Source organism: Xiphophorus maculatus, chromosome 7, assembly GCF_002775205.1.
Source record: "Xiphophorus maculatus strain JP 163 A chromosome 7, X_maculatus-5.0-male, whole genome shotgun sequence".
NCBI classification, from domain to species: Eukaryota; Metazoa; Chordata; class Actinopteri; order Cyprinodontiformes; family Poeciliidae; genus Xiphophorus; species Xiphophorus maculatus.
In genome coordinates, this window is record NC_036449.1 from 29510853 (window position 1) to 29530528 (window position 19676).

Sequence of the window (19676 nt, forward strand, 5' to 3'; positions counted from 1 at the left end):
CGGTAACGGATTGAATGCTCTGTGTGAGAAATGTTTGGCTGTTTTTTAGTGGTGAATCCTGAAGCATGAAGTGCTGGTGTTGTCGGTTGCTATGGCAACGAGTCTGCGTGCAGCGTAGCCGACACAGAGAGCGAGAAAAAGAAGACTACGAGTGGTTTTGAGTCGTTCTTCAGTGTTTTTTCTGTTATTTTTCCCTTTGCTGTGGCGAAATGAATTCATACCAACATCTCCAGGTTTCATTTTATCAGTTTATAACATGAAACAGTTTTATAGACCAACAAAATAGAAAATAATTAGCCTAGAAAGTTAAAAAACTATGAAGAGCATGGCAAATGTAAAAAAATATTGTTTATTTAATTGTTGTTCAGGTAAAAGAGAAATAATTCACCATAATATTATTTTATGTTTGACATTAGGGCAAAAAAAAAAACTTTGGTCCTGTAAATACTTTCAACTTGGGGATTTTGACCCTCTGTACAGAAAGTTTGGACACCACTTCTCTAATCATGCCTACCTTTGCTTTGTGTGTTCATTATACTGCAGGAACTACAACAAAATTGCTGCTTTATGTTTTTTTTCACCAGCGATAAACAGCGCTGTGTCCCTGATGGCATTAAAATTTGGTCTTATGCTGATTACAGGAGTTCCTGGGAGATGTGGGATAATAATTATGTTTAATGAAATCCGGGCTGCAACATTTTCTCCATGCACAGATGCTTTTAAAAATGCGGATTTAAATGATTCAGTGTCAATGTCTTGCAGCCTGCTTTAGATAACAGGAGAAATGATGATGACACTGCAGAACATGATGAAGGTGTTCCTCCAGTAAAACTGAGAGAGAAAATATTTTCTAACAGAGATGCGATGACACTGAGAACTCACAACATGAGATATTCAGCTCCTAAAGAAGGAGAACGCTGTGGTTTATCTCATTTAATTCATTAATGTTAGTTAATTAGTTTGATTGATTAAGTAGGTTTCATTGAGCCAAGAATTTACCTTTATTATTATTTTATTCCAACTCCAGTCAGTTTGTCTATAAAGTCTGGTTCTTTTCGGGAGGTGTGGACGCTGATTGAACTCTGGTCCACATCCAAACTTTGGTCTCGGTTTGGTTTAAGTTAGATTTGGTTCGGTTTGAACGCTTATGTTAACGCCAAGCGGACCGGAAACCGCTCCAAAAGCAGGAATTGGACTACAACGCAGGGTAGGGTAAATACAACCAAAACAAACGTGTTAGCTTAGCATTAGCAGAAGAAATGGCTCCCGTTCTTTAACCAAAGACAAAAGAGAAATCCTACAACTGCTAAAATCTGACGCCACTGTGTTTTTTTTAATTTTGTATCGCTCAGTGTCGTCTTCAGAGGTTTTTGTGTCGTTTCCTTCAGTGGTACTTGGTGCAGCGCCCCCACAGGTGAGGAGGGGAACAGGTTGCTCAAAGGGTTTGGATCGTTTGACTTGGTGTGGTGAGAAAGTGAACCACAGCAGCTGGAAATGTAACAAATGTTCCAACTTTGGTCCCAATCGAACCAATTCTAATAACTCTAACATGGAAACGGTTCTGCTTCTTTTTTCCATCAATAGTCTCTGGACTATTAGAGTTTAACATCACACAGCAAAGCAGCAACATTCACCTGCATGTCACGGTGGGTTTTTATCGGATGTTTTCTATTCACCTTCTCCTGCTTTTCCCTCCTGTTTTGCTGCGTCTCTCTCTTTTCTCTCGCTCAGTTTTCCACAGGATTACAGTGAAATTTGAGGCAGAGGATTATAAAAAAAATCAATGCAGTGTTCAGTTGCAACTGGGTTTGCTGCTGGGGATTTGTACACAACACGGAGCAGTTAGTGGGAGACGCCGGCTTCACTGCTTGGTGTGTGTTGGCGTGTGAAACGTGGCTGAAATGTGCGTAAAACTACCTTTTTTAGCTGGGAGTCTGCAGACCGTCGGGGGAGGAGGGAGGCTTTGATTGCAGGGAAATCACAGGGAACTAATCAATACGACACATCCTGCTAAGAAACTGTTCTCTCTCTCACACACACGGTGCTTTTCTACACATCCCTCTCCGATAACGCCCCCACCGCTCCGTACCGATCCACGAACATGCAGAGGAACGGGAGCGAAGGTGCTGCTGAAACACGGATTATCACCAGGCGACTCTTGTCCCAACCGTGTGTGTGTGTGTGTGGGGGGGGGGTGTTGGCGCACTGCAGTCAGGTGGTACCATGCCTATTGTGGAGACAGTGAGAGGCCTGATTAAAAATGTATGGAGGCTCTCAGGATGGAAGGCTCCTCTGTGATGGGATTAAAGCGCATGAATACATACATATGATGATGATGATGATGAAGCTGTGGCCTGTCGTCTATTTTTAATTTGTGGAAAAATGTATTTCTTTGAGGTTAGTCGTTTTGATTTGTATGAAAGAGGATTAGAACCGCTGAAAAGAAATAATTTGGATTTCAATCTCAGAATATTGAGAATTTGGGTTTTTATGTCAGAAATCTGACCTTAATCTTTTAGTTTTTCAGAATTCTGATTTCAATCTCAGAGTTTTGAGATGGGGGTTTGAGGAGAGAAAACAAGAACTTCTCTGTAAACACTTCAAAATAAGAGTATGGATATAAACGTCTAACTACTTGAATAACTTTTAACCAAAACACAGATGTAGAACTTTATTCAACTGAGAGTAAATTAGCTCTTCAATTTAACAGAAGCTAACATTTACAAGTTAGCTAAACGGGAGATTAGCTCCTATGTTAATGGATTAGCTTAAGTGTTCCATAACGCCACAATTTAAAGACAAAGGAGGCTCTTTGTTTATATATATATGTATATATATGATAAAATAAGCTTAGAAAGATCATTTACAAAGCTGTTATTATTATTATTATTATTATTGTTATTGTTATTAACTGGTCAGTAATGTAAAGCCGTCTTTAAGACACTTTTTGGTCTCAATTATGTAAAACCATCTGAGCAGAACTGGATCACAGAACTGTTGGAAACAGTTCAGTTTAAAGGCTGTTGTGATTTTACCTTTCTGTTTTTCCAGACGTCCTGCCGTGTGTGTGTGGGTGTGTGTGGGGGTATGTGTGTGTGAGTGAGGTCCGGCGCCCACGGGGGTGTGTATGCAGACGTAGCGTTACCACGGCGCTCAGAGACCAGTGACAGTTATAATTACAGAATCAGGCGTTCTGTCAGGCGACGGCTGTAATTTCTGCTGATCAGGTCTAACACAACAGTCAGTGTGCACATTTCAACCACACACACATTCATAAACGCAGGCGTCACTAAAAGTCAAGGCTGTTCCTCCCTGAAATGTCAGCAAAAACTGCATGGTGTACTTAATTTTTTGCTGCTAAAACTTAAAAATTAAGAAATGACAGGATTTTATGGAAGGATATAAATGATCTCCAAGGAAACCACCGCTCTGTTAGCTTAGCTACTAGCAGCAGTAGCTAATCTCAGCAATCACTTATTAATAATTGCAACGTAAACATCAAGCCTAAAAACATAAAAATGTAACAGACTGAATATTCTGTTGGGAAATGTTTGAGTCTTTTTCATTGTTGAGTCCCGATACATAAAGTGGCGTTGTTGTCAGTTGCTATGGCAACAAGTCTGCGTGTAGCATAGCTGACACAGAGAGCGAGAAAAAAAGTGGTTTGAGTTGTTCTTTAAAGATTTTTCTGCATTATTTTTCCCTTTTCCCCAGCAAGTTAAGTCGGCAGTAATTGTGCAAGTCTCATTTTTCTCCACATAATCAGTCCATGTTTTACTGCTGGAGGTTCGACACCATCAGCCACAAACTCTGTCAGAAACATGCAGCCAAAGTTTATTAGTAAATATCCAGGAAATGCTCGACTATTTGAACAAGTTGTAATTTTTCTGTTAATCTTAAAGTTGTTGTGCTAACGCTTTGGCCTTTAGCATACATCATGTGTCCAGGATAGTATGAAATTTATGAAAACTTAACTCCCTGTGGTATTTTCTGGTACTATAAATGTTTCTCAAATAAAGTCTATTCTTAAATCTGTATTACTGGATCTCATTAAGAGATGCAGGACACAAAAAAGTAAAAGTCTCAGTGAACTTTATAAACATTATGCTCACAAACAACACCCGTGGTCCTACTGCTAAATCCCTGCTTACATGATGAAGTCCAGTGTTGAATTAAGGATATTTTTGTCCAAAAAGTGCCTTTTTTATCTACTTTGAAAATAAAAACCAAATAATAGCTATATATTTGCTGATTTATGTTCAATATCTATTTCATGCTTAAAACATTTTTGCCTTTTAATTAGTCTACAGTGTTTTGGGGTGCAATTATGTATTTCCCTCCCTCTTTGCAGCACTTCAGTGATTTCTCAACCCATTTTGCACCATTACATTATAATCTTTCACTGTATTTTCCATTTGGACTTTTCTTTATGTTATCTAATATAAAAGTTAGAAGTTGAGTGACCACTCTTTGTCCCAAAGTTAAACTGTACAGCTCTGTTATCGCCGGTTCTTTCATCGTTAATTGCTTTCTGAACACCATTTGTCTGTCAGCCCTCTGGTGCAACTGATCCCTCTTTGCAGAGTTAAATTCGTTTTTCTGTATTGTGTGAAACCTGAATGAGCTGAAACACGGTCCAAAGTCCTGCCTGAGTTCAAGCTGTGCTGCTTTTCCCCTCTTACGCTTTTAACCTCATAGTCAAACACTCCGCAGAATCCAAATTTATCCTTTTAAAGATGCATCAACGTGGAAAGGAGCAGAGAAGAGCAGAGCTGTAACGTGATTTCTTGCTCTCCAGGTGCGTCTGCAACATCGACTGCTCTCACATCAGCTTCAACCCGGTGTGCGCCTCCGACGGACGCTCCTACGACAACCCCTGCCAGGTGAAGGAGGCGTCCTGCCAGAAGCAGGAGCGCATCGAAGTCAAGTACCTGGGCCGCTGCCAAGGTCCGACGCTCAGACACAGACGCATGCATGCAGTCGCAGTGAGAGGTGGAAAAACACTCAGACACAGAGGGAGGCGTCGGCTCGTCTGGAGGAGCAGATGCTCGCTTCGAAACAAAAAACTAAGAAAACACTTTGATTCTGTGGATTCTACTTAAAGGGGCAGTATTACAAGTAACTGAAAAATGCTGTATATATCACCTCTGTCTCTTTAAGAAACTCATGCTCTTTCTGAAGCTCCGCCTTCAGGAAGTCATCCCAACATGGCTCCTCTATTGATGCTTTAACAACATTTTTCCAGCTCAGACGTAGCTCCTATAATGAGCTCAGCTGGTGTTTGCTAATTGCTGCTGGCTAGTCTGAAGGAGCTGAGTGGGGGAGGAGTTTTGCCTTGAAGGCGGAGCCAGGTCCACCCATGTGTTTTAACAGCTGAATGGTTGCCATGGAGATTAAAGGATTTCTCAAACATGCATGTAAAAATCAAAGCAACACTTCAGGTTTGTTTTTGATGAAAGTAACATTTTAACATGACGTAAAGATAAAAGAAAAGGTTGTGTTTACTTGATACTGCCCCTTTGATATCAATCCCTCCAGGATGTTAAGATGGTTTCTTGATTGTTGCAAATGAAAATTACAGATTTTGCAGCTTCTGGGTGATATTGGAATCAGTTTTATACAAAAATATGCACAGCTCTAGTTTTTAGCTCATTCAAACTCTCTGTTTCATTGTGCAGCCCTTAATATTTAACACACATAAAAATCTGAAAAATGTTGACCTATTTGAGCATTTTTCTTCAGGACTCACTCAATTGTTTTCTCTGGGGTTTGTTAGAGAAAAATTCTCTTTTATAACAAACTTATGCAAAACACTTTCTTCCCTCTGAAGTGAGCAGCAGATCAGCCTCCTTTCTGCTCTGTGTTCAGAGTAGTTCATCACAACAGATGATATTTAACCTCTGAGCAGAACGGGTTGCATTCAGGTGGACAGGTGCAGGGATGATAATCTGCGTCGGTTTGAGGCTAAAATGGCGGCCTGAGCCGGGCTCTGACGTTTCTCTGACCTTTCCAGGCGACATCACTACTGGGAACAAAGGAGACGGACACTTTTCTCACACAACGGGTGAGTGCTTCCTGTCGAAATGAGGATTGCCCAGGTGGCTGCAGCATATGTGCATTTAGGAATGCTGAGTGTGTGTGTGTGTGTGTGTGTGTGTGTGTGTGTGTGTGTGTGTGTGTGTGTGTGTGTGTGTGTGTGTGTGTGTGTGTGTGTGTGTGTGTGTGTGTGTGTGTGTGTGTGTGAACAGAGGACTCGGGGACAGGACTGGCCCGCGGCTTGTACATCCCCTGTCCGGATCACTACAAGAACTACTGCGCCCACGGAGACTGTCAGTTCCCCAACATGCTCTCCCAGCCGTCCTGCAGGTACACACACACACACACACACACACACACACACACACACACACACCCACACACAGCAGTAATGCTACAGAGCGTCCCACCATCTGCCGTTCTGTTATTTAGCATAAAATGCAGAACTTTTAACATTAACATAACCGATTTTGGTTCACTGAAATACATTTATTTTGTGTCTCATTTGACCAATTTGTGACATGTTGTATTCTTGCTAGACATAACTTTAAATAACAACAATAACAAAAATAATAATAATAATACAATAAAAGTGTAATCGGAAATCTCACAACCCCCATGCAGTACCTCCGGATCCCTGTAGGGGTCCTGGCCCCCATGTTGAAGAGCTCTAATCTAGGCTTAGGTGGGCACAGCCAACTAAAACATTAGCTGTGCTAAGAGAACTGATTATTAATATTTTTTTACATTTTCTCAGCTTTGTTGATGTGATATTGATGTAACTTTTATAAACTGTATTATTATGTAGGTGATGTATTTATCAGAGTGGAATCAAAATTATCTGCAAACTAAAATAAAAGCCTGAAACGTAACAAAGCTAATAAAGTGTGAAATTTTACAGTTGCTTGGAAATGCTGGAGCCTTTTGCTTAGTTAATTAGACTTGTTTATGCTGACTGAATGTAAGTGCAGAGTGGAGTTAATATAGAAGGTCTCCTCCTGCTGAGGCGATACGCCAAAGACGAGCCGCTCCGCTCCAAAACGAATCCCATATGTAGTTCTCGCAGCTTAACGAGGATGCCGGTGTTCCCCGCCGCCCACGCGTTACGATCCGGGTTTTTGAGGGGGCGACGCCAATCACAGCTCTCGCCTTGGTTTGCATGTGTGCAAAAAACAAACAAAAAAAGAGCTGTGTGACGCAGATCAAGAGGCACTGGAGACGCTGATCAGCCACAAGCTAAATTAAAGCTGCAAGCAGCCTCGGGCGGCCCTCGCAGCAAGCGCCGCTCCGGCCTATTGGCCACCGCGGGGGTTCCGGCCACCGCAGAAGCTCTCGCTCGGTTTCCAGAGCCGCAGCCCGCTCCCCACCGCGGAAGCTCCGCCGCAGTTTCCAGCACCGCCGCCCGCCAGCCGCCGCAGAAGCTGTCGCGCTTTTTCCCCGCCCGTCCACCGGGCGACACGCGTGAATGCGTTCGGCGGCGGTGCCCGACGACTGTCGAAAAATCTGGCGCAGATCGGTCGATGCGTCGAGGAGATACGGCCCATGTATTAACTTAGGGGGCGCAGTGGAGCCAAATTACATCTCAAACCCGTCGGGCTCTTTAGAGGTGAACAAAGGTCATACATATCCAGTTTGGCGCCAATCGGATGATCTATGCGTGAATAAGAGCCAAACGTATGCATATGGCGAGGGACTGATATTTGCCATTTGGCCACGCCCACACGGTTCAGCCAGCAGCGAGCATTGACAGAGTTTATCATCCGAATCATCTTGATTAGGTCAAGAGAGCCATAAACGGAGCTTTCCAAGGAAAAAAACGGCACTTCCTGTTCTGAGGGGGCGGGGCTTAGATGACGTCATAATATGATGACATAGGGTCGTCAAGGATCCCACCAGGGTCACTCGTGCAAAGTTTGGTGCAGAAGTTATCGACCGTTCACAGTAAAATACGAGACTTCCTGTTGTCAGAGGGCGTGGCCTACGTGATGTCATCATTTGACCATTGGATATTATTCTACACCCGAGGATGATCAATATCTCAAACTTTGGTGTCTCTGTGATTTTTTGTGTTAGAATTACAAATTATTTAATGTTTTCCTCTTTAATTCAACATTGAACTGTCATTCCGTAGGGCAATGCTGCCCTCTGGTGTCGATTTACTGAAATTACTGAAATAGTTTAATTATTTCAGTAATTCGACACCAGAGGGCAGCATTGCCCCACACATGACAAAATAATCCCCTTTGTAATTGACTGTGTAACATATTACACAGTCAATCACAGGGGATCTTTGAGCCTTGCTAACCCCACTTCAACATGCTCCAAAACTCACCAATTTGATAACTTTAAATTAAACATGCCTTATGATCAGACTGACCGAGTTTGAAGTCGATCAATCGAAATCCCTAGGAGGAGTTCGATCAAATGCGAAGGCTGTAAACGTCAAAATTGAGGTCAAATGAACTTCAATCTAAAATGGCCGACTTCCTGTTGGGTTTAGAGCATGGCTCTAAGAGACTTTTTTGTACGTCCCGACAAGATACACATGTGTACCAAGTTTCGTAATTCTAGGTTTAAGCATGGCTTGGGGCTGTTCATTTAAAATACTCTAGGGGTCGCTATAGAAAAATTAGGCCACGCCCACCAAATATCTCTATGGATTCCTGTTCGGGGATGGATAAGGATCCATCCTAGTGAGTTTGGAGCAGCTCACCCCGAAACTGTGGAATTCAGAGCCAAACGAAATTCGACGGCGTTCGCAACGCCGCCACGCCCACCTGCTTCATCGCAGCCGGTCGGGGTTGGAATCCACAACACACCAACATGTCTTCTGTCTCTGGACACAGTTTCATGTTGATTAGGTCAAAGGGCTAAGATAGCGACCGTTCACAGTAAAACATTACACTTCCTGCTCTCAGGGGGCGTGGCCTACATAAAAAAAACATTTCACTGCAGGGTATTTTAGGACACCCGATGTCGATCAATCCCTGAAAGTTTGGTCCCTCTATGTGTTTTTGTATAGGAAATATAAGAGGTTTTTGTTTCATGGCGTGTAGGTGAACTTTGACCCCTGCTAACCCCCCTTCAACATGCTCCAAAACTCACCAATTTGATAACTTTAAATCAGACATGCCTTATGATCAGACTGACCGAGTTTGAAGCCGATCAATCGAAATCCCTAGGAGGAGTTCGATCAAATACGAAGGCTGTAAACGTCAAACTCGAGGTCCAAAATGGACCTTCAATACAAAATGGCCGACTTCCTGTGATACTTGCACTATGACATTACTTGTAAATTCTGAGCGTCTTAGTGAGCTCTACAACTGTACCGAATTTCAAGTCTCTACGATGAAGTAAGTGAATAGCAATGGGTCTTTTGAAAATTGCTAGGTGGCGCCGTTGAGCCAATTTGTTTGCGATTTTTGCGGCGACCTTAAAATACGAAATTTTTAAACTCCCCGTATGCATCCGCCAAGTTTGGTGAGTTTTTGAATATGCTAAAGCCTCCAAAAAGGCGCCTCTTTGGGGGGGCAGAAAAATAAGAATAATTAAAGCTGCAAGCAGCCTCGGGCGGCCCTCGCAGCAAGCGCCGCTCCGGCCTATTGGCCACCGCGGGGGTTCCGGCCACCGCAGAAGCTCTCGCGCGTTTTCCAGAGCCGCAGCCAACTCCCCACCGCAGAAGCTCTGCCGCAGTTTCTAGCACCGCCGCCCGCTAGCCGCCGCAGTAGCTGTCGCGCATTTTCTCCGCCCGTCCACCGGGCGACACGCGTGAATGCGTTCGGCGGCGCTCCCCGACGACTGTCAAAAAATCTGGTGCAGATCGGTCCATGCGTCGAGGAGATACAGCCCATGTATTAACTTAGGGGGCGCAGTGGAGTCAAATTACATCTCAAACCCGTCGGGCTCTTTAGAGGTGAACAAAGGTCATACATATCCAGTTTGACGCCAATCGGATGATCCATGTGTGAATTAGAGCCAAACGTATGCATATGGCGAGGGACTGATATTCGCCATTTGGCCACGCCCACACGGTTCAGCCAGCAGCGAGCATTGACAGAGTTTATCATCCGAATCACCTTGATTAGGTCAAGAGAGCCATAAACGGAGCTTTCCAAGGAAAAAAACGGCACTTCCGGTTCTGAGGGGGCGGGGCTTAGATGACGTCATAATATGATGACATAGGGTCGTCAGGGTCCCGCCAGGGTCACTCGTGCAAAGTTTGGTGCAGAAGCTATCGACCGTTCACAGTAGAATTACAAATTTTTAATTTTTTCCTACATTACAAAATTGAACTCTGTCTTTCCGTAGTGCAATGCTGCCCTCTGGTGTCGAATTACTGAAATAATGAAACTATTTCAGTAATTTCAGTAATTCGACACCAGAGGGCAGCATTGCACTACGGAATGATAAAGGATCCCCTTTGTAATTACATATTACACAGTCGATCACAGGGGAACTTTGAGCCCTGCTAACCCCGCTTCAACATGCTCCAAAACTCACCATATTGATAACTTTAAATCAGACATGCCTTATGATCAGACTGACCGAGTTTGAAGCCGATCAATCGAAATCCCTAGGAGGAGTTCGATCAAATACGAAGGCTCTAAATGTCAAAATCGAGGTCAAATGAACTTCAATCTAAAATGGCCGACTTCCTGTTGGGTTTAGAGCATGGCTCCAAGAGACTTTTTTGTACGTCCTGACAAGATACACATGTGTACCAAGTTTCGTAATTCTAGGATAAAGCATGGCTTGGGGCTGATTTTTTAAAATATTCCAGGGGGAGATGTAGAGAAATTAGGCCACGCCCACCAAATTTCGCTATGGATTCCTGTTCGGGGATGGATAAGGATCCATCCTAGTGAGTTTGGAGCAGCTCACCCCGAAACTGTGGAATTCAGAGCCAAACGAAATTCGATGGCGTTCGCAACGCCGCCACCCCCACCTGCTTCATCGCAGCCGGTCGGGGTTGGAATCCACAACACACCAACATGTCTTCTGTCTCTGGACACAGTTTCATGTTGATTAGGTCAAAGGGCTAAGATAACGACCGTTCACAGTAAAACATGACACTTCCTGTTCTCAGGGGGCGTGGCCTACGTAAAAAAATAATTTCACCACAGGGTATTTTAGGTAACCCCATAACGATCAATCCCAGAAAGTTTGGTCCCTCTATGTGTTTTTGTATAGGAAATATAAGAGTTTCGTGTTTCATGGCGAGTAGGTGAACTTTGACCCCTGGTAACCCCCCTTCAGCAAGCTCATACAGTCACCAATTTGATAACTTTAAATCAGACATGCCTTATGATCAGACTGACCGAGTTTGAAGCCGATCAATCGAAATCCCTAGGAGGAGTTCGATCAAATGCAAAGGCTGTAAACGTCAAACTCGAGGTCCAGAATGGACCTTCAATACAAAATGGCCGACTTCCTGTTGGGTTTAGAGCATGGCTCTAAGAGACTTTTTTGTACGTCCCGACAAGATACACATGTGTACCAAGTTTCGTAATTCTAGGTTTAAGCATGGCTTGGGGCTGTTCATTTAAAATACTCTAGGGGTCGCTATAGAAAAATTAGGCCACGCCCACCAAATATCGCTATGGATTCCTGTTCGGGGATGGATAAGGATCCATCCTAGTGAGTTTGGAGCAGCTCACCCCGAAACTGTTGAATTCAGAGCCAAACGAAATTCGATGGCGTTCGCAACGCCGCCACGCCCACCTGCTTCATCGCAGCCGGTCGGGGTTGGAATCCACAACACACCAACATGTCTTCTGTCTCTGGACACAGTTTCATGTTGATTAGGTCAAAGGGCTAAGATAGCGACCGTTCACAGTAAAACATTACACTTCCTGCTCTCAGGGGGCGTGGCCTACGTAAAAAAAAAATTTCACTGCAGGGTATTTTAGGACACCCGATGACGATCAATCACTGAAAGTTTGGTCCCTCTATGTGTTTTTGTATAGGAAATATAAGAGGTTTTTGTTTCATGGCGTGTAGGTGAACTTTGACCCCTGGTAACCCCCCTTCAACATGCTCCAAAACTCACCAATTTGATAACTTTAAATCAGACATGCCTTATGATCAGACTGACCGAGTTTGAAGCCGATCAATCGAAATCCCTAGGAGGAGTTCGATCAAATACGAAGGCTGTAAACGTCAAAATCGAGGAAAAAAATGGACGTTCAATACAAAATGGCCGACTTTCTGTGATAGTTGCACTATGACATTACTTGTAAATTCTGAGCGTCTTAGTGAGCTCTACAACTGTACCGAATTTCAAGTCTCTACGATGAAGTAAGTGAATAGCAATGGGTCTGTTGAAAATTGCTAGTTGCTGCCGTTGAGCAATTTTTTTTGCGATTTTTGCGGCGACCTTAAAATTCAAAATTTTTAAACCGCCTAGTCGCTTCCGCCAAGTTTGGTGAGTTTTTGAATATGATAAAGCCCCCAAAAAGGCTCCTCTTTGGGGGGGCAGAATAATAATAATAATAATTAAAGCTGCAAGCAGCCTCGGGCGGCCCTCGCAGCAAGCGCCGCTCCGGCCTATTGGCCACCGCGGGGGTTCCGGCCACCGCAGAAGCTCTCGCGCGTTTTCCAGAGCCGCAGCCAACTCCCCACCGCAGAAGCTCCGCCGCAGTTTCTAGCACCGCCGCCCGCTAGCCGCCGCAGTAGCTGTCGCGCATTTTCTCCGCCCGTCCACCGGGCGACACGCGTGAATGCGTTCGGCGGAGCTCCCCGACGACTGTCAAAAAATCTGGTGCAGATCGGTCCATGCGTCGAGGAGATACGGCCGATGTATTACCTTAGGGGGCGCAGTGGAGTCAAATTACATCTCAAACCCGTCGGGCTCTTTAGAGGTGAACAAAGATCATACATATCCAGTTTGTCGCCAATCGGATGATCCATGTGTGATTTAGAGCCAAACGTATGCATATGGCGAGGGACTGATATTCGCCGTTTGGCCACGCCCGCACGGTTCAGCCAGCAGCGAGCATTGACAGAGTTTATCATCCGAATCATCTTGATTATGTCAAGAGAGCCATAAACAGAGCTTTCAGAGGAAAAAAACGGCACTTCCGGTTCCGAGGGGGCGGGGCTTAGATGACGTGATAATATGATGACGTAGGATCGTCCGGCATCCCACCAGGAACACTCAGGCAAATTTTGGTGCAGCTCGGTCAAAATATGTGGAATGTAGAGGCAATCGTATACGAACGGCGTTGCCGCCATTGAAAACTATTGGCACTTTAAAGCAAGCGAGACCAACTTCCTATCTGTCATCCAACACAGAATCACCTTGATTAGGTCAAGAGAGCCATAGATGAAAGGTTCCAAGGAAAAAAATAGCAATTCCTGTTCTGAGGGGGCGGGGCTTAGATGACGTCATAATCTGATGACATAGAATTTTCAGACATCACACCAGCATCACTCAAGCCAAGTTTGGTGCAGCTCGGTCGAAACATGTGGAATCTAGAAGCAAAAGTATGGCATCGGCGTTACAGGTCACTTCGCCACGCCGCCACGCCCAGCTGCTATCTCAAAGCCGGTCAGGGTTGGAAACCTCAACACACCAACATGTCTTCTGTCTCTGGACACAGTTTCATGTTGATTAGGTCAAAGGGCTAAGATAGCGACCGTTCACAGTAAAACATGACACTTCCTGTTCTCAGGGGGCGTGGCCTAAGTGATGTCATCATTTGACCATAGGGTATTTTAGGACACCGATTGTTGATCAATAACTGAAAATTTGGTGTCTCTGTGAGTTTCTGTGCAGGATATATAAGAGTTTCGTGTTTCATGGCGAGTAGGTGAACTTTGACCCCTGGTAACCCCCCTTCAGCAAGCTCAGACAGTCACCAATTTGATAACTTTAAATCAGACATGCCTTATGATCAGACTGACCGAGTTTGAAGCCGATCAATCGAAATCCCTAGGAGGAGTTCGATCAAATACGAATGCTGTAAACGTCAAAATCGAGGTCAAATGAAATTCAATCTAAAATGGCCGACTTCCTGTTGGGTTTAGAGCATGGCTCTAAGAGACTTTTTTGTACGTCCCGACAAGATACACATGTGTACCAAGTTTCGTAATTCTAGCTTTAAGTATGGCTTGGGGCTGTTCATTTAAAATACTCTAGGGGTCGCTATAGAGAAATTAGGCCACGCCCACCAAATTTTGTTATGAATTCCTGTCGGTGGGTGGATAAGGATCCATCCTAGTGAGTTTGGAGCAGCTGGGCCCGAAATTGTGGAATTCAGAGCCAAACGTATGGCAACGGCGTTACAGGTCACTTCGCCACGCCGCCACGCCCACCTGCTATGTCAAAGCCGGTCGGGGTTGGAATCCACAACACACCAACATGTCTTCTGTCTCTGGACACAGTTTCATGTTGATTAGGTCAAAGGGCTAAGATAGCGACCGTTCACAGTAAAACATGACACTTCCTGTTCTCAGGGGGCGTGGCCTAAGTGATGTCATCATTTCACCATAGGGTATTGTAAGGCACCCGATGCCGATCAATCACTGAAAGTTTGGTCCCTCTATGTGTTTTTATATAGGAAATATAAGAGTTTCGTGTTTCATGGCGAGTAGGTGAACTTTGACCCCTGCTAACCCCCCTTCAACATGCTCCAAAACTCACCAATTTGATAACTTTAAATCAAACATGCCTTATGATCAGACTGACCGAGTTTGAAGCCGATCAATCGAAATCCCTAGGAGGAGTTCGATCAAATACGAAGGCTGTAAACGTCAAAATCGAGGTAAAAAATGGACGTTCAATACAAAATGGCCGACTTTCTGTGATAGTTGGCTTATAACATTAAATGTAAGTTCTGAGTCTTTTGGTGAGCTCTACAAGTGTACCAAATTTCATGTCTCTACGATGAAGTACGTTCATACCATTGTGTCAACAGAAAATTGCTAGTTGCCGCCGTTCAGCAATTTTTTTTGCGATTTTTGCGACAACCTTAAAATTCAAAATTTTTAAATTTTCTAGTCGCGACCGCCAAGTTTGGTGAGTTTTTGAATATGATAAAGCCCCCAAAAAGGCACACGAAGAGGTGGGAAGAATCGTAATAATAATAATAATAAACAGTACAGATACAATAGGCCTTCGCAGCGCTTTGCTGCTCGGGCCTAATAAACAGTACAGATACAATAGGCCTTCGCAGCGCTTTGCTGCTCGGGCCTAACAAGCAGCCTCGGGCGGCCCTCGCAGCAAGCGCCGCTCCGGCCTATTGGCCACCGCGGGGGTTCCAGCCACCGCAGAAGCTCTCGCGCGGTTTCCAGAGCCGCAGCCCGCTCCCCACCGCGGAAGCTCCGCCGCAGTTTCCAGCACCGCCGCCCGCCAGCCGCCGCAGAAGCTGTCGCGCATTTTCCACGCCCGTCCACCGGGCGACAGGCATGAATGCGTTCGGCGGCGCTCCCCGACGACTGTCGAAAAATCTGGTGCAGATCGGTCGATGCGTCGAGGAGATACGGCCGATGTATTAACTTAGGGGGCGCAGTGGAGCCAAATTACATTTCAACCTCGTTGGGCTCTTTAGAGGTGAACAAAGGTCATACATATCCAGTTTGGCGCCAATCGGATGATCTATGCGTGAATAAGAGCCAAACGTATGCATATGGCGAGGGACTGATATTCGCCATTTGGCCACGCCTACACGGTTCAGCCAGCAGCAAGCATTGACAGAGTTTATCATCCGAATCATCTTGATTAGGTCAAAAGAGCCATAAACAGAGCTTTCCAAGGAAAAAAACGGCACTTCCGGTTCCGAGGGGGCGGGGCTTAGATGACGTCATAATGTGATGACGTAGGATTGACGGGCAAGCCTCCAGGATCACTCAGGCCAAGTTTGATGCAGCTCGGTCAAAATATGTGGAATGTAGAGGCAAACGTATACGAACGGCGTTGCCGCCATTGAACACTCTTGGCACTTTAAAGCAAGTGAGATCAACTTCCTATCTGTCATCCAACACAGAATCAACTTGATTAGGTCAAGAGAGCCATAAACAGAGCTTTCCAAGGAAAAAAACGGCACTTCCGGTTCCGAGGGGGCGGGGCTTACATGACGTCATAATGTGATGACGTAGGATTGACGGGCAAGCCTCCAGGATCACTCAGGCCAAGTTTGATGCAGCTCGGTCAAAATATGTGGAATGTAGAGGCAAACGTATACGAACGGCGTTGCCGCCATTGAAAACTCTTGGCACTTTAAAGCAAGCGAGACCAACTTCCTATCTGTCATCCAACACAGAATCACCTTGATTAGGTCAAGAGAGCCATAGATGAAAGTTTCCAAGGAAAAAAATAGCACTTCCTGTTCTGAGGGGGCGGGGCTTAGATGACGTCATAATCTGATGACATAGAATTTTCAGGTATCACACCAGCATCACTCAAGCCAAGTTTGGTGCAGCTCGGTCGAAACATGTGGAATCTAGAAGCAAACGTATGGCATCGGCGTTACAGGTCACTTCGCCACGCCGCCACGCCCAGCTGCTATCTCAAAGCCGGTCAGGGTTGGAATCCTCAACACACCAACATGTCTTCTGTGTCTGGACACAGTTTCATGTTGATTAGGTCAAAGGGCTAAGATAGCGACCGTTCACAGTAAAACATGACACTTCCTGTTCTCAGGGGGCGTGGCCTAAGTGATGTCATCATTTCACCATAGGGTATTTTAGGACACCCGATGACGATCAATCACTGAAAGTTTGGTCCCTCTATGTGTTTTTTTATAGGAAATATAAGAGTTTCGTGTTTCATGGCGAGTAGGTGAACTTTGACCCCTGCTAACCCCCCTTCAACATGCTCCAAAACTCACCAATTTGATAACTTTAAATCAAACATGCCTTATGATCAGACTGACCGAGTTTGAAGCCGATCAATCGAAATCCCTAGGAGGAGTTCGATCAAATACGAAGGCTGTAAACAGCAAAATCGAGGAAAAAAATGGACGTTCAATACAAAATGGCCGACTTTCTGTGATAGTTGGCTTATAACATTAAATGTAAGTTCTGAGTCTTTTGGTGAGCTCTACAAGTGTACCAAATTTCATGTCTCTACGATGAAGTACGTTCATACCATTGTGTCAACAGAAAATTGCTAGTTGCCGCCGTTCAGCAATTTTTTTTGCGATTTTTGCGACAACCTTAAAATTCAAAATTTTTAAATTTTCTAGTCGCGACCGCCAAGTTTGGTGAGTTTTTGAATATGATAAAGCCCCCAAAAAGGCACACGAAGAGGTGGGAAGAATCGTAATAATAATAATAATTAAAGCTGCAAGCAGCCTCGGGCGGCCCTCGCAGCAAGCGCCGCTCCGGCCTATTGGCCACCGCGGGGGTTCCAGCCACCGCAGAAGGTCTCGCACGATTTCCAGAGCCGCAGCCAACTCCCGACCGCAGAAGCTCCGCCGCAGTTTTCAGCACCGCCGCCCGCTAGCCACCGCAGAAGCTGTCGCGCATTTTCCCCGCCCGTCCACCAGGCGACACGCGTGAATGCGTTCGGCAGCGCTCCCCGACGACTGTCAAAAAATGTGGCGCAGATCGGTCGATGCGTCGAGGAGATACAACCCATGTATTAACTTAGGGGGCGCAGTGGAGCCAAATTACATTTCAAACCCGTTGGGCTCTTTAGAGGTGAACAAAGGTCATACAGATCCAGTTTGGCGCCAATCGGATGATCTATGCCTGAATAAGAGCCAAACGTATGCATATGGCGAGGGACTGATATTCGCCATTTGGCCACGCCCACACGGTTCAGCCAGCAGCGAGCATTGACAGAGTTTATCATCCGAATCATCGTGATTAGGTCAAGAGAGCCATAAACAGAGCTTTCCAAGGAAAAAAATGGCACTTCCTGTTGTGAGGGGGCGGGGCTTAGATGACGTCATAATGTGATGACGTAGGATCGACGGGCATACCACCAGGATTACTCAGGCAAAGTTTGATGCAGCTCGGTCAAAATATGTGGAATGTAGAGGCAAACGTATACGAACGGCGTTGCCGCCATTGAAAACACTTGGGACTTTAAAGCAAGCGAGACCAACTTCCTATCTGTCATCCAACACAGAATCAACTTGATTAGGTCAAGAGAGCCATAAACAGAGCTTTCCAAGGAAAAAAACGGCACTTCCGGTTCCGAGGGGGCGGGGCTTAGATGACGTCATAATGTGATGACGTAGGATTGACGGGCAAGCCTCCAGGATCACTCAGGCCAAGTTTGATGCAGCTCGGTCAAAATATGTGGAATGTAGAGGCAAACGTATACGAACGGCGTTGCCGCCATTGAAAACTCTTGGCACTTTAAAGCAAGCGAGATCAACTTCCTATCTGTCATCCAACACAGAATCAACTTGATTAGGTCAAGAGAGCCATAAACAGAGCTTTCCAAGGAAAAAAACGGCACTTCCGGTTCCCAGGGGGCGGGGCTTAGATGACGTCATAATGTGATGACTTAGGATTGACGGGCAAGCCTCCAGGATCACTCAGGCCAAGTTTGATGCAGCTCGGTCGAAACATGTGGAATCTAGAAGCAAACGTATGGCATCGGCGTTACAGGTCACTTCGCCACGCCGCCACGCCCAGCTGCTATCTCAAAGCCGGTCGGGGTTGGAATCCTCAACACACCAACATGTCTTCTGTGTCTGGACACAGTTTCATGTTGATTAGGTCAAAGGGCTAAGAGAGCGACCGTTCACAGTAAAACATGACACTTCCTGTTCTCAGGGGGCGTGGCCTAAGTGATGTCATCATTTGACCATATGGTATTGTAAGCCACCTGATGTCGATCAATCACTGAAAGTTTGGTCCCTCTATGTGCTTTTGTATAGGAAATATAAGAGTTTCGTGTTTCATGGCGAGTAGGTGAACTTTGACCCCTGCTAACCCCCCTTCAACATGCTCCAAAACTCACCAATTTGATAACTTTAAATCAAACATGCCTTATGATCAGACTGACCGAGTTTGAAGTCGATCAATCGAAATCCCTAGGAGGAGTTCGATCAAATACGAAGGCTGTAAACGTCAAAATCGAGGTAAAAAATGGACGTTCAATACAAAATGGCCGACTTCCTGTGATAGTTGGCTTATAACATTAAATGTAAGTTCTGAGTCTTTTGGTGAGCTCTACATGTGTACCAAATTTCATGTCTCTACGATGAAGTACGTTCATACCATTGTGTCAACAGAAAATTGCTAGTTGCTGCCGTTCAGCAATTTTTTTTGCGATTTTTGCGACAACCTTAAAATTCAAAATTTTTAAATTTTCTAGTCGCCACCGCCAAGTTTGGTGAGTTTTTGAATATGATAAAGCCCCCAAAAAGGCTCCTCTTTAGGGGGGCAGAATCGTAATAATAATAAAGCTGCAAGCAGCCTCGGGCGGCCCTCGCAGCAAGCGCCGCTCCGGCCTATTGGCCACCGCGGGGGTTCCAGCCACCGCAGAAGCTCTCGCACAATTTCCAGAGCCGCAGCCAACTCCCCACCGCAGAAGCTCCGCCGCAGTTTCCAGCACCGCCGCCCGCCAGCCACCGCAGAAGCTGTCGCGCATTTTCCACGCCCGTCCATCAGGCGACACGCGTGAATGCGTTCGGCAGCGCTCCCCGACGACTGTCAAAAAATCTGGCGCAGATCGGTCG

The 19676-nt window shown here is 45.3% G+C and overlaps 1 protein-coding gene across 1 annotated transcript in view; it reads left to right on the top strand.

The window, feature by feature from the left end:
• Positions 1-19676, top strand: part of tmeff2 (transmembrane protein with EGF like and two follistatin like domains 2) — a 146200-nt gene that overhangs the window by 105233 nt on the left and 21291 nt on the right. The window contains exons 6-8 of the mRNA XM_023337112.1: positions 4799-4947; positions 6014-6064; positions 6249-6366. Coding sequence (XP_023192880.1) covers positions 4799-4947; positions 6014-6064; positions 6249-6366 — 318 coding nt within the window. The remainder of the gene's footprint in view (positions 1-4798; positions 4948-6013; positions 6065-6248; positions 6367-19676) is intronic.